Source organism: Triturus cristatus, chromosome 1_1, assembly GCF_964204655.1.
Source record: "Triturus cristatus chromosome 1_1, aTriCri1.1, whole genome shotgun sequence".
Lineage (NCBI taxonomy): Eukaryota > Metazoa > Chordata > Amphibia > Caudata > Salamandridae > Triturus > Triturus cristatus.
In genome coordinates, this window is record NC_140579.1 from 58,011,715 (window position 1) to 58,026,635 (window position 14,921).

Sequence of the window (14,921 nt, forward strand, 5' to 3'; positions counted from 1 at the left end):
CTTAGATTGCTCAATAGTCAGTCACCATTTGGGACTTGACCAACAAGTAAAAGATGTGAATTATTCAACTGAGTTTTTTAAACAGAATCCCTTGAAGGCACAGTTACCTGTTATTTGTTCTGCCCAAGCTTCCACGGGTATATTGGGTTCCCCGCTTTTCTGATACTGATTATGAGTATGGCGGTCCTAGGACTACCATACTATTGTGTGCAGTCTGACCGCCACCTCCTCCGTAACACCGTGGCCATTATGACCTGCCTTTCTGCTGACCGTTTCATGGCGGGGACCCCGCTATGAAAAGGTCAGTGGAAAGGCAGGGAAGGGGCCACAAAAAGAGCTCCAGGTCGATTCAGCCCATTGGGAATTGTAGCTGGGGGCACTTATTGTACCCATGTATGCCTGCATTTTCATGCACGCACTGTGTGCCAGGCACGACATGGTGCATGGCTACAGTGTGCCCGATGGGCAAGTGGTGCTGCACTGCGACAGCATGTGCTTAAGGCTTTCTCTATAAGCTGAAACATGCTGTTGCAACACCGCCAGCTGGTAACACTGTAATGAGGCATTCATCCAATTGCCAGCCCCTGCGGGATAGCGGTCTGCTCACCCATCTCCTAATTGCGCCCTTAGTTCTTACTTCCTTTACCTTCATTACTTAGGTCTCACCCCCTCTACCCTTATCAATCAGTTCTTCCTCCCTCTACCTTCATTACTTGTTCCTTATCCCCTTTATACCCATTACTCAGTTCTTCCCTCCTCTGCCCCCATTACTCAGTTCTTACCACCTCTACTCCATTACTCAGTTCTTTCCCCCTCTACTCAATTTCTCAATTTGTACCCCCTCCACCATATTCCTCACTTCTTACTCCCTCTACGCCCTCTACTCAATTGCCACCCCTCTACCCTCATTATTAAGTTCTTACCCCCTCTAACCCATTGCTCAGCTCTTGCTCCCTTTAACCTCATTACTCAGTCCTTAGCCCGTTTACCCTCCTTACTCCCCCATTACTCAGCAAACCTCTTGCTACCATCTCATCATGCAAGGAAACTCTTACCACTGTGCGTATTTTCCTTACCACATTTCCCTTGTCTCTGATTCCACTCTCTTCCACTCTACCACTATCCCTGGAAGGTATTCTCTGTAGAAATTATACACCTGTTTCATCTCCTCCTTCAAGCAGGAGCCAGAGCACCAGAGCAGTCGGTTCAGCAGCACCCCCAAACCCTGGAGGTTCAGGAGGGAGGAGCAGCGGTGATGAACTGCACATTCCACTCCAGTGATGGACAAATGTTGGCTGTAGTCGAGTTCTTCAAGTGGCCAGAGCTCTTTGCCGTCGCTGAAGACTCTCCTATCTTTGCAGGCCGGGTCAAAAAGAGGGATGTGGGGCTGGACAAGGCAACCAACAGCAAGATAGTCTCTCTGCACATCTGGGACTTGACCATCTGCGACTCGGGGCGCTACTATTGCAAGGTGCAGTTCTTCGGGGGCCAAACACTCAACGGGACGGGAACCGCCCTGCAGATTAATCGTAAGTAGCAGTCAAGGCAAGACATGTACTCTAATAAATGCCACAGGGTTAAACCAACCTCACCTTCTGCTATCACGGCCAACCCCAAACACAACTATGCAAACAGCAATGCGATAAAGAACTTAGGGGCATATCTAGAAGGCGGCGATAGAAAATTATCGCCGCTTTTGCGGCCGTTTTCGGCCGAAAAGCGGCGATAATTTTATCGCCTAATTAGCAAGGTCACGCTAACACGTGAAACCTTGCTATAGCGCACAAAATCTTAACGCCCAGCTCTGCATCTCTAATGAGATGCAAAGTGGGCGTTCCTGACGTAACATGACAGGAGAAATGTCGCTAAACGACATTTCTCCTATCATCAAGCCCCACGCTATGAAGCATAGCGGCAAGAAAAGTAGCGATAACCCCTGTTATCGCTACTTTCCTTACGCCTGCTTCAGGACTGACTTAGCCATGATATCCTATGGAAGGTGGATATCATGGCTAAGTTTGTGAGGCCCTATCAACAAGCTAACGCCACATTTCGTGAGATTATCGCTGGGTTTCCAGCGATAATCTCACGTTAGGCAGCGCTAGGATTTTTATCGCTTTTGAGATAAGCGTTGCTAATAGCATGCTATCGCAGCGATAAAAATCCACGCTAGCCGGCGATAATTATCCTAGAGCTAAGTGCTCCTGTCGCTAAAGCGGCGATAATGTTATCGCTTGTTCTTGATAATATGGCCCTTAGTGTTTCCTCACCTAAAGACAAGACAGGCAAGCTGCTGTCCTGTGTAGCTGCTAAGTCGCTCAACCATGCAACACAGTCAGGATTGCACTTATTAGCCACAAGCTTTTTGCCTTTTGGGACTTGTAGTTTGACTTTATATCACTGGAAGTATGCACAGTTAGCCAATGACCAGATCAGTACTGGCAGAAGGTGATAAACATGGGAGCTGCCTTCCCTAAATGTTTCTTTAAGCTTCATGGGGCCACGGTGACTGGGAACTGTTGGTAATGCTAGTTTTGCGCCCAAATGCAAGAGTGCAGTGAAACGTCTTCTGTGCTTTCCTTATATATGTTGGCATGTCCACCTTTGTAGCCTGTCAAAGCTTCAGCTGGAAGGTTAGCGCTAGGCCAGGCTGAATTGTCCTCGAATGAATCAAGCAAGTTGAGTGGCAATCATCACCATGTGTTGCCGCTGCTGCATTCAAGGAAAGCAGGGTTGGTGCATGTGAAAGTCAACCGCACAAATCTAGGGTCTACTCTACCTGAGATCCATTGGGGTCTCTGACACTCATAGGAGGCTGGGGCCTGGTTGCGGATCACCAGTCTCACAGGCCATTCTTACATCAGGGTAGGACTTTGTGTGCAAAGAAATGCTGCCTGCTTTTGATCAGCTGTAGCTTGTCAAATCACAGATCATGCAGTGATGGGGGCAACATTAAAAAATGTGTGAGCCTGACTCACTAAACGTGTAGGAGATAGAGAGCATGGCAGTGTCCCTCCACACTGGAAGTGATGTTTTCCAGCAGCATCCTGACAGTCTGCATCACAGGGACTTCCCTCACATGTATTGATTCTAAATAGAAAGAAAGAGAAAATTAAATAAAAGGAAAGATAAAGGAATCAAACAGGGAAGATATTAGGGGATATGTTAAGTGAGCGAGAAGAAAGAAAGGGAGTGGTATGAAGAAAGAAAAGTAAATACGGAATTAGAAGAGAAAAAGAAATGTGGTGAAGGACAGAAGGATCAAACAAAGCGAAAGATGGGAAGAAAGTGAAAGATGGAAAAAAGAGCCAAGGATAGGAAGAAGATGTAATAAAACATTGAGTTGGAAAGAGGGCCAAAGAAATTTTAGGAAGCAGAAGTATGCGTTGTGGAAAATCCAATGGAGTCTTAGCCAGTTTGTTTGAACATTGTGTTCTAAAATAAATCTACTCAATTTATCAAGAATGTTTTACAGAGAATGATCTGTCAACACCCAGTCAAAGGTCAGTCAGTTTCATTTAATTGGATATTTCATGAATACCTATTCAGAAATGTCTAGAAAGAATTTTCTAAAATTCTTTGAAAATCGTTCCACAAAATTCTCCATTTGACCGGTTTTTTTTGTTTGTTCCATAATTTTCGCGGGGAGGGAGGTGTTTGGTGTGGGATGGTAATGACCTAAACCCTCCAAGCGAGTGTCAAGCTCGCTTTGCTTGAATCTTTTTGGGATAGGTTTCTGAGTGGGGACTATTTTCTTTTTCTGGCTCACCCCTGGTGCCCTCCAGGGAAGGTCCCTCTGTGCTAGACTGCTGGTGCTCAATGCACCTGGGCACAATCAATACCTTGAAGCAAGGACTCCGCGGGGCCTGGCGTCAATCCAGGGGCTAGATTCTCTTACCCTGGTATAAGTCTCAATCTAACCAGGGTTCAATCAGAAGTGAGGATAAATATCTCTGGAGAGTCATCCTCCAAACCGGTAGGCACTCAGCCAGCCACATTTACGGTTTGGTGGCAGTTTCTCCTAATTGGATCCTTTCTTCATGGCAGGAGCCGCTGTGGTGAAAAAAGGGTGACTGCAGCTCAGTCAAGCAATGGCGGCATTTCAAAATCAGACTAACAGCCACTGAAGACAGACCCTAAAGCAAGGGAAGCAAGGGTTTGTGTTTAGAAAATAAACAAGCATTGCCAAAACCAATAGGTCTGGCATTGGCTGCCAGTCCTTTGGCAATTCTTGTTTTGTTTTGTCATGGTTTTCCTAACACTTCATTTTTGAAGAGGCTGCCAGACCCTAATTAATCTTCTTTAAAAAATGGCTTAAGGCAAAAATTTAGTTTCGGTCTCAAAAAAGCAAACATTACCATAGAACTCCTTGGCATTGAAAGGAACTACTTTGTGGGTGGATGTGCTCCTTGTGAGGCAGCAGCATGCCATAAGACATAGTAAAGTCAGATAATGGCTGAAGTGGGGTGAGGCAGTGCCCTTTGATGCATCCTGGTTTGGGTTGATGAAAAATGTGAATTATGTAACCACAAACTAATCGATAAAGTCTGGCTGAAAACCCCCAAACTAATTATGTTATACACATAATTTTAATGAAATGACAAGGTCTTGGCAACACATACCTAAAAAGCCAATTGGTCTGGCATTGGCGGCCAGCCTCTTGCCTTAGAGGAAGAAGGTAAGAAAGAAGTGAGAATGAAAGAAAGAAACCAAGTGAAAAAGGCAAGGATAATGAAGGCAGGATGGAAGAAAGAAAGAAAGAAACACAACAAGAATGAAGGTAAGAATGAAAACAAGAATGAAGGTAAGAAAGACAGGAAGAAAAAGGAACAAGAAAGAAAGAAAGAAAACAAGAATGAAGGATATAAGTCAAGAAGGAATGGAGGAAGAAAGAAAGAAAGAGAAAAAAGAAAAAAGAGAAAGAAACAAAGAAACAAAGGAAGAGTTCATATGAGCTGATGTGAAATAGCAGCAGTCAGATACACAGGGCCACTTCAGAAAGGCAATGGATCTGATAAAGCTGGAATGTGTCCTGTTCTGTCATTAAAAGTGCCCGGCTATCAAATCAGGTTCCAAACACAAAGACAGCACTAAAGTAGTTATGAAGTAACAAGCATTTGCAATGCAATAGGTCTCGCATTTACCCGAGTTTAAGCTATTGGCATTGTAAATGATAATGCCTTTTATTTATGTTTTAAAAACGAAAACAAAAATAAAAGACATTTTATTTGCAATGTCAATAGCTGAAACTCGCGTAAATGCGAGACCTATTGCATTGCAAATGCTTGTTAGTTTTTGCTCTTAGGTGACTGTGTTTGCCATTCTGTCGATGAATTTATGTTTGTTTTTCCTGCCCTTTGTGTTGATAATATATGCATAATTAACGGAAAGAAGCTAAGGTTTCAATCAGCTGGTCTAAAACCCAATAAAAGAGGATGGTCTAAAGGTAGGAAATTCAAAAGTGAGGCAGCAGTGCGGCTGTTACTCGCCATCAGTTCATGTTGTCACATTTTATTTTGTAAGGTTTGCGCTGTTTCATCGCACAGTTGGAGGTACTGTGGGGTTTGTACATGTTGTTGTTCATTAAAATGAAGGACTGAGGGTGACATGAGGTTCAATTGCCTCTTTACCTTTTGACTTGTCCTAAAAGTTAGACTTCAAGTTTACGTAAAATCTTATTTTCTGCGGATTGCCACCTTTGATGTATTTCATTTTCTTTCTCAGTGGATTGCATCATATTTTGAAGAGCTCTTTCACTTCTCCATGCGGGGTGTATGCATCCTTTTGCTTTACTTTATAAATTATACGTTAAGATTCCAGATATAAAATTAATGGAAACAGCAGTGCAAACAGGTTTGTTCCTTGAAAGTTCCAGTTCTGTAGTGTGGCGTCGATACATGTTGGCCAGAGGCCAGGTAAAGTTGTCTTTGCCAGTAAGCGCTGCCCTCACCTGGACATCTGTTGATGTCTCTGCAATCCCAGCCTTAGATTTCCATGAAAGGGCAGAGTCAAGCTGAGCGCTGCCAGCTTTGTTGAATTCGACCGGAGTGCCGGTTTTGGTCTGTGGTATGTTGTGTTTTCTACTCCAGCTGAGACATGTCGCTGTTTCAGTGCTTTAGACAGGTCACCACATGGCCCGGGGCAGAGGCACGCCTGGGCCCTGTGACCTCCCCGGAAGAGCACCGGATGCCATTTGTGGATTCTCCCCTCTTTGATGATGAGGTGACATTTGCATCTGAATGGGGCTGGCGCTGCGGGCCGGTGTTTGATGTCCCAGAGAGAGGGGGGGGGGGGTCGCAAGGGACCCTGGTGGACCAGCTAGATAGCAAGGTGTCGGCACGCGCGCTTGCGCCCCCAGGAGGGCGGCTCCGGGCTCCTCATTATCAGATGGCCCAAGGGGGGGTCCCTTTATCCGAAGGCCACTTTGATCTCCCCAGGAGGACTGCTGGGTTTACAAAGTGAACAATTAAGGAGACCTACTATCATCACAGAAGCCTCTGGTTTGTAAAACAAACCTCCTTGCCCCCCGTGAGGTGAAATGTCCGGATGAAGAAAGCACAGCTCGGCCTGGAAGGAAATTGGAGGGGGCGTTGCTTTTATTGTCTTAGCTGCGTACGTCCTGAACATTTACTCAAGGCCCCTACAAACACTGCAGGGAAAGGAAACTTGTCGAAACAAGCATAATAATGTAAGTTATTCCCTGGAGATATCCTGTGCCAGTTAAGGGCCTTCCCTGATAGTCAATCATGCGAGAAGCAGTGTAGGCTTAACTGTGAAGCGGTTCTTGCTGGCAGGTCTCGAGGCGTTGTTTGTCTGCTGGCATCCTTGGAATGCAGGTGGGGGTTTCCAGCAGCGTTCCCTCACGTTCATATAGGGAAGTTTCAGTCCGCTGCCGGTGCACAAATGTAATATATTACAGCTGACTTTCCCAGTGGTGCCACAGAAAATGTGCAGAAAGCAAATACGACACAGGACTCTAAAACTGAAAATGTAGTATAAGTTGCCGGTAGACAGCGCATTTTGCATGGGTAGTGGGCCCAAATTTTCAAAATCATTTTTGCTTTAAAATCTTATCAGATTAAAGCTTTTATATACTATCTGTTTGATTTTTGCTGTAGTTTGTGTTCTGCCGGGAAAGCATTGAAGCGTCTCCACTTGCTGAACTCTCAAGTGTGAAGCGAAACCAACCGCCGCAATTGAGAAGGAGGGTATGGGGGGTTGAGGAAAGCAACATCGAATACAGTCAGTTGCATTTGGTGGTATTGTAATAGGAACATAACCAAAGTAGGAAGCACTATTGAAATGCTTAAACATAAAGAAATGGGGTGGGGGAGACAGGAGAAAAAACAGATAGGGGTACGAGGGTGAGACAGAAGAAGCAAAAGGTATGGGGCAGATAAGATGTGCGTGTGTGAAAGTAATCGCGATCACATCAAAGCGGCCGTGCGGCCCACGAAAGTGAAAGCAAACGAGTGCTTTCAGGCCTCCAAATGGTGCGCGCGCCCGGCCGACGCACATGCACTGTATTTGGAGGCCTGAAAAGCCACTGTTTGCACTTCCAAAACTCGCTTACTATAAGTCTCGCCAGGGCAGCGCTAAAGCGCTGTCTCAGGCGAGACCTAAAAACAAAAGCACTGGCACTGAAGAGAACTAGCTTATGTGTGGATGTGCTCCTTGTGAAAGAGCAAATGCAGTCACTACAAGTAAAGTTAACCAGTGTCTGAAGTAGGTAGACGCATTGCCCCATGCTGTATGGTGTAGTGGGTAGCAGCAAAACATAACAGACCAATGGATGAAGAGAGCTGGCTGGAAGCCCCTTCAAGGAAGTATATTATACGTATGTTAGCAAAATCAAAAGGTCAGACCGAAAAAGTAATGTCAACCACACACTAGTACTTTGCAGTGCACTGTGGGGTATTTTTACACTTTTCCAACACTTTTCGTGTCCGGGCTATGATATTGTGCATTGCAGACCGGAAATGGAAAAACTCCAGGGAACTCTGCATCAAAAGCCAGGCCCTAAAGAAGAGATGCCTTCAAAGCTGTGTCCCCAGCTGCACTACCGAAAAGGTTATCCATTCCAGATCACAGTTGTGATGGCGAAGCACTATTCCTCTAATCCTACATGAGGCTGCGGTCGGATGCATCTGCTAATTAACACCAACCGGTGACCCGTTACCACTTACGTGTAAATTAGGTGCTTTTTAAATACAATGTGATGTCAGTGACAGCCTGTGAAACATGACTTCAGGCCAGGGAACTCTCACTGGCTACTTCATCCCTCTTATTTTTCCAAGACATCTTTATTGATTTTTAGAAATCAAATAGGCATAGCATGATAAAAACATTGACATTTTGATATATAGATAATTTGCAGCTTATTTGCATTGTATCCTTCCTTCCTCTTGATGGCAGTAGTCTCTCCCTTGTTCAGTTTTCCTTCCTCTGGCACACCAGAGATTTCTGTGATCTCCAAGAGGAGCAAACGATGGCCTACGGTGCTGGGACCAGTGACAGCCTAGCTTGGCGACAAGGACACGAACGAGGGTGCATCGACAGACTTCACGGCTCCTTGACATGTTCGGCGAGCTAGGCATGGGCCTGTATTTGTTTATACATCTCCCTGTGGTAGGAAGCTGTAATAACAAGGTGTCATGTGAAACCTGTTGAAGTTATTTTATTCATAAACAGCCAGGGTCAGGAGAGCATGATCTTCCAACCACCTCCCTAGAATCCCCCAGAAGCAATACGTCACATCCACAGAACACGGCGCACATAACATTCCATAAAAGAAATAAAAGACATACAAACTCATAAACAGCCATGGTCAGGGTAGCATGATCCTCCAACCGCCTCTCTAGAATCCCCCAGAAGCAATACGTCACATCCACAGAACACGGCACACATAACATTCCTCGAAGGAAATTAAAGACATACACACTCATAAACAGCCATGGTCAGGGGAGCATGATCCTCCAACCGCCTCGCTAGAATCCCCCAGAAGCAATACGTCACATCCACAGAACCAGCATACATAACATTCCACAAAAGAAATAAAAGACATACACACTCATAAACAGCCAGGGTCAGGGGAGCATGATCCTCCAACCGCCTCGCTAGAATCCCCCAGAAGCAATACGTCACATCCACAGAACACGGAACACATAACATTCCACAAAAGAAATAAAAGACATACACACTCATAAACAGCCAGGGTCAGGGGAGAATGATCCTCCAACCGCCTCGCTAGAATCCCCCAGAAGCAATACGTCACATCCACAGAACACGGAACACATAACATTCCACAAAAGAAATAAAAGACATACACACTCATAAACAGCCATGGTCAGGGGAGCATGACCTTTAAACCGCCTCTGTAGAATCCCCCAGAAGCAATACGTCACATTCACAGAACCAGCATACATAACATTCCTCAAAAGAAATAAAAGACATACACACTCATAAACAGCCAGGGTCAGGGGAGAATGATCCTCCAACCGCCTCTCTAGAATCCCCCAGAAGCAATACGTCACATCCACAGAACACGGAACACATAACATTCCACGAAAGAAATAAAAGACATACACACTCATAAACAGCCATGGTCTGAGGAGCATGATCCTCCAACCGCCTCTCTAGAATCCCCCAGAAGCAATACGTCACATCCACAGAACAAGGCGCACATAACATTCCACAAAAGAAATAAAAGACATACACACTCATAAACAGCCAGGGTCAGGGGAGCATGATCCTCCAACCGCTTTGCTAGAATCCCCCAGAAGCAATACGTCACATCCACAGAACACGGCGCACATAACATTCCACAAAAGAAATAAAAGACATACACACTCATAAACAGCCATGGTCTGAGGAGCATGATCCTCCAACCGCCTCTCTAGAATCCCCCAGAAGCAATACGTCACATCCACAGAACACGGCGCACATAACATTCCACAAAAGAAATAAAAGTCATATTCCAGAGCTAACCATCTACTCCTCAGAAGGCTTTAGTCAGAAGGATGGAGGATGCTTGCGACACCAGGGCATCTGCACTTTAGAACTCCATCTACCTTCATACACTGGTCAAGCATTTACACCTAGAATCAAGTCACAGTGTGCCATTTATCAACAATTCAAACCTCAGAGTGACAGCTTGTGGGAGCCCAGTGACAGGCTATTGATGCAGCCAGTGTCAGGCTAGCCTCACTTTGATGGCCTGAACTGGAGACAGGATACCTCTTACAGTATACTTAAAGACCTGAGTCCTGTGTAGCAGAACTCAAACTGTCAAAACTGAGGGCTTCAAAAACAAAACTATCTGGAGCTATAGCGTGGGCAGAGGAGACATGTCTTAATGACTTACATACTCTTAACCATGCACACTGGGACTGTTTTCTACACATTGAATCCCCTGTGAAACACGTGTCTGTAACAAATTGTTGTATTAATTCATTCTTAGTTTATGAGTATACCAATTCATCTACCAAAGCATCTTTAAATGTATGTATTCATTCACCACACATTGCATGTACAGCCAGTCACCAAGCCCAGAAGTGGACTGGAAACCCAGAGCAGCCCCTGTCATTTTGAAGGTCCAGCCCCCGGCGGGATGTGGGGTGGGGGCAGGGGGAGGTGCAAGTGTGATGCACTGCTGCTTTTGTTACTGGGTGTCGATATTGAAAAAACCACACCCCAGTAACAAACAAACGGCCCCCACCCTTCCAGCCCCGCTGATGCCCACTATGGCCAGTCTGACCCCCTCATCAAACCATCCATCCAGCATTTACCATTCCTTTTAGTTCTCTTTCAGCAGACTGGTCACCAGGAAAGAAGCCTGGACTTGGCTAGCGTGGATCTGCCATCTACATCTCTTCTGGTGTCATTCACATTCTTCTTCCACCCAGTCCACTAACACCACACATCAGAAGACAATGGCCAGCCCACTTCAGCTGTTGGTTAACTTCACTCTGAGTGATGGCATTCTACCCTTTCACAAGGAGCACATCCACACACAAAGTTCCCTTCCAAGAGGGCCTGGGAGCTTCCGCAAAAGTAAAGTTTTGCCAAAACAATGACAAAACAAACAAGCATTGACAAAGCTAAAGGCTTGCAGTCAGCGCTAGACTGCTTGTTTAAACTTTGTCCTCTTTGTGAACTTGTGAGTCAGGGGTCTTTGCAACGTCACATCCCTCTATCTTTGACTCAGTTAAGATATGTAAGAGATAAGGTATTGTTGTTACTGTTCGGCCCATAAGGAGACAGTAAATTCCCAAGCTGGTGACTAGCGCCTACTGTTTCAGGCTGAAATGCATTTATCTACACAAACAGTTATGGTAACCGCCCTTGTTAAATTTCACTTGGATATGAGTGAGTACATGGCATTTTCTTCTGGTCACAGATATGCTGCTGGAATGTTTTTGCATGTTGTGTCATGACATGACCAGATTTTACCACATATTATCTGTTCTTTCTATTGCAGAACTAGTGACATTTTGACAATGTGCGAAGTTGTGATGCTACTGGGGCTGCTCTTGTGATGCCCCAGTGTGTGGGGCATTGTGAAGGATGGGGAGGGCTGGGGAGATGCAGGAGGGTGGGAGATATCTGGCAGGGCAACAACAATCTTCTCTCCCTCTTCCACCATCTCCTGCCTCCTTCTAGATTGCAAGCGACGCAACAACGTACCTACATGCAAATGCACTCCACCTCAGACAGTGGTGACCTATATGTGGGTTCGCTTGTGGTTACTTTTGTGTGTGTTGTATCCTTCCTGAAGTCATCGAATGACGCCCTCTCTCTCAGAAACTGCAATCCACTTTTGAATCGCTGTGACCCACTTGAATCACAGCTGGTCTTTTTTACTAAAACTAATGATGATCATTGGAATAGCTCATAACACAATCTGAATGTTTCTTTGCGCTTCTGCAACCGGGTTAGTATTACCCAACTCAATGGTTTTCATTTTCTCAAACTCAGATTGATGAAATGCTGAGTCGCCCGTGCTGGGATACAAACCTGTGACCTGCAGAGTACATGTGGATCTCTGCAGTGAGTGCTCAACTCACTGAGCCGTCTTATTGTGAACTGTGGAATTCTTTTACCATGGGAATGTCCAGGGAGGGTCTTTGGAGTGTTACACCCCTCTAATAAATGTATTTTCTGATAAATAATTGGAAACAGGTGCTTTCAGACTGGTATTGTGAGATGTCAGTCGGAATTCCCCAGGGATTAGTACATACATTCGGGCAAAAATACACACACACTCTCTCCTCTCTGTTTTGAAAGTCCTCAGACTATTGAATGTTTCACAAAATATTGTTTTCTCTCTTAGTATTCCTACCAATCCGCATTCCTCTCCCATTCCACTGTCCCCTAGGCCCCTCTCATGCACCCTTCTCATCCTATAATTTATTTAAACATTATATGCTAGCCTGATTGTTGGAAAATCTGAAGCTCACACACCCCAATCTTACTGACCAAGCGACACCCCTGGGAATGTCTCCAGCATGATAAGTGCTCACTCTTGCCATGAGTTATCATATTTCTACCAGATTGGCGCTGCTTATGCGACAATACTTCTTGCAGGGGGTGTTTGTGCACCTCAGAGTTGATCAAGCATGTGGTATGTTATTATCAAACCCTGGCACTCATATATGCAATATCACAAGTCAACAACTTATATCGAAGGAACAAGCATAGCAAAACAGAGTAGTTTGATATTTTCTTGTTGAGACTCCAGCCAACACGTGTTTCGTCGCTCGGGACAAGACACCTGCGACTTCCTCAGGGCTTAGTATATCTGGCCCAATTTTTCAAGCCTTCTGACTGGTTATAATTCCGTCCTAGCCTCACTACGGCTGGGAAAAGCAATTAATCCACGAAAGGTTCTATCCTAGCAATATCCACAGTGCACGATTCAAAGTAAACTTCGTGCTTGAATGTTCGGCTGCGTAATTCATCAGCCAGCGATACGCTGTGTATTGCCTGATCCGACCCCGGCGCCTCAGTATGGCATAGTCATTTATGTGGCATAGGTATATGATAGTTCATGCCAGTGGAGTTCACTGTACGACTGCTAGTCATCAGAATCCATAAATTGGAGAGCCCTTGCAAATATGCAGTACAACTTGGAGGTTCTGGCTGGACTGTTCCCAACAGGCACAGGGTCAAGACTGATTTGCATATAGCTGTGTCTGAACTGGGGCGGCGAAGTGAATTAAAGAACGATGATGGATATAACCCAGATCTGTGACTGGGGGTGAGTGTCTCAAAAGTTTCAGTGCTCCGTTCATCATCTCCTCGTGTTTGTTTTGTTTGCCCTAAGTTGGCAGGGTCTGCCCAGGCGTGGGTCCCTTGCTCACTTTGCCACTGGATTCAAGCTAGCCTGGCTGAAGAGGGCTATTAGCCCGAAACCGGTCCCAGGATGCTTGTTTCCGGTCCAGGGAAGACATGGATTGGCAGTTCAGGCTGGACTGTTCCCATGAGGCACCGGGTCAAGACTGATTTGCATATAGCCGTGTCTGAACTGTGGTGGCGAAGTGAGCTAAAGAACGATGATGGATTCAACCCAGATCTGTGACTGGGTGTAAGTGTCTGAAAAGTTTCAGCTCTCCGTCCATCATCTTATGCTTTGTACAACTTGGAGGTGGCAAGTAGCCTGCCAGGCTAAAATTGTGTAAAACTAGCATTCCTGAGGCTTTGGGGGTTCTGAGGCTCTAGCCCCACATCGCCTCTCTGAGTAAGTCTTGGACTGCTTGCCTCGTTGCCCTGAGAGTCACATGCTAAAAGTGTGCACTTGATGCTGTATCCCCAGTAGGCTGGCACCTGCCACATTAGGCCCAGTATCCATGTGTGCCCCAGAACCCCCAATCGAGCCTAAAAACGCCATCAGATGCCTCTTCATGGCTTGATCCTCCTAGTGCATCATTACTGCTGTCAGCTCCTCAACCAAAAAAGAACTCACCTTAGACATAAGTTTGTAAATGGGACGCCACTCCACAGTACTTATTGCCCCTCTTCAAGAACATGCCTGGTTCTTAAGTTGGCACAACAAAGCGAGGGTTGCAGAGAGCAGCAGAGTCAGCTTTTTACTCGAGAAAGTTGTAACAAGGTCTGTGTAGAGTTGTCTTCATTTTGAAATGGATTAGAGAACCATCTGCATGGGTGGAATGTTATGCTTTGAATGTGAAGGGAAGTTAGAGCTGTGAAGCTGAAGTGCAAGCTGGAGGTGATTTGCTTTATCTCGTACTAAACAAAGATAGTACTTGAACCAAACCTTACTGCATATCATCTTTACATTGGTGGCGAGTTGGCGAACCCATACTGCGCAGGGGGCAGTTTACTATCACCTCCACCCCTGGATTTCTACCAATACAACTACTGTAAGCGTTAAGCTTTGCTGGAGTATTTTGGCAACATCTTTACCAGCCCTGAGCAGTGTAAACTAAATGGAACTGCTGCTTGATTTGATTTTGACTACATTTACGCTAGTGCTGAATGTGTGAGGGAGCGCTGTTCTGTAGCTGCGATCTAGCGGTATACAAGACAGGAGAAGCACCGTGAACAAATCCTTCGATTTCGAAGAGACTGTTATCACATTTGCTGCCGGTTTTAAGCGGTGCAAACTGAATTGACTTGCTGCTCTACTATTTTAATGACATTTAAGCTATGCTGGCGGTGTGAGAGTGCGCTGTTTTGCTACTGCGATATTCAAGGCAGAGAAAGCATTGAGGATAAATTCTTCAAATTCCTCAATTTTGAATGGATCGTTAGTCACGTTCACCTTCTCGCAGAGTCCTCGTGCGTTGCTTCTGTCTGCATTCTTCACGAGCTTTTGCTCTCGCGCACTGCCTCATGAATGTCTGACTCCAACTGCCTAATGAAAACATACGTAAACCATGCATTGCGGCAGCCATTTTAAC

At 45.5% G+C, this 14,921-nt stretch overlaps 1 protein-coding gene and 1 long non-coding RNA gene across 2 annotated transcripts in view; one reads left to right on the top strand and one right to left on the bottom strand.

The window, feature by feature from the left end:
- LOC146869386 (uncharacterized) overlaps positions 1-14,921 on the bottom strand; it is an 84,761-nt gene that overhangs the window by 53,664 nt on the left and 16,176 nt on the right. The window lies entirely within an intron of this gene.
- Positions 1-14,921, top strand: part of LOC146869387 (natural cytotoxicity triggering receptor 3-like) — a 62,246-nt gene that overhangs the window by 25,664 nt on the left and 21,661 nt on the right. The window contains exon 2 of the mRNA XM_085653841.1: positions 1,179-1,529. Within this exon, the coding sequence (XP_085509967.1) occupies positions 1,179-1,529 (351 nt within the window). The remainder of the gene's footprint in view (positions 1-1,178; positions 1,530-14,921) is intronic.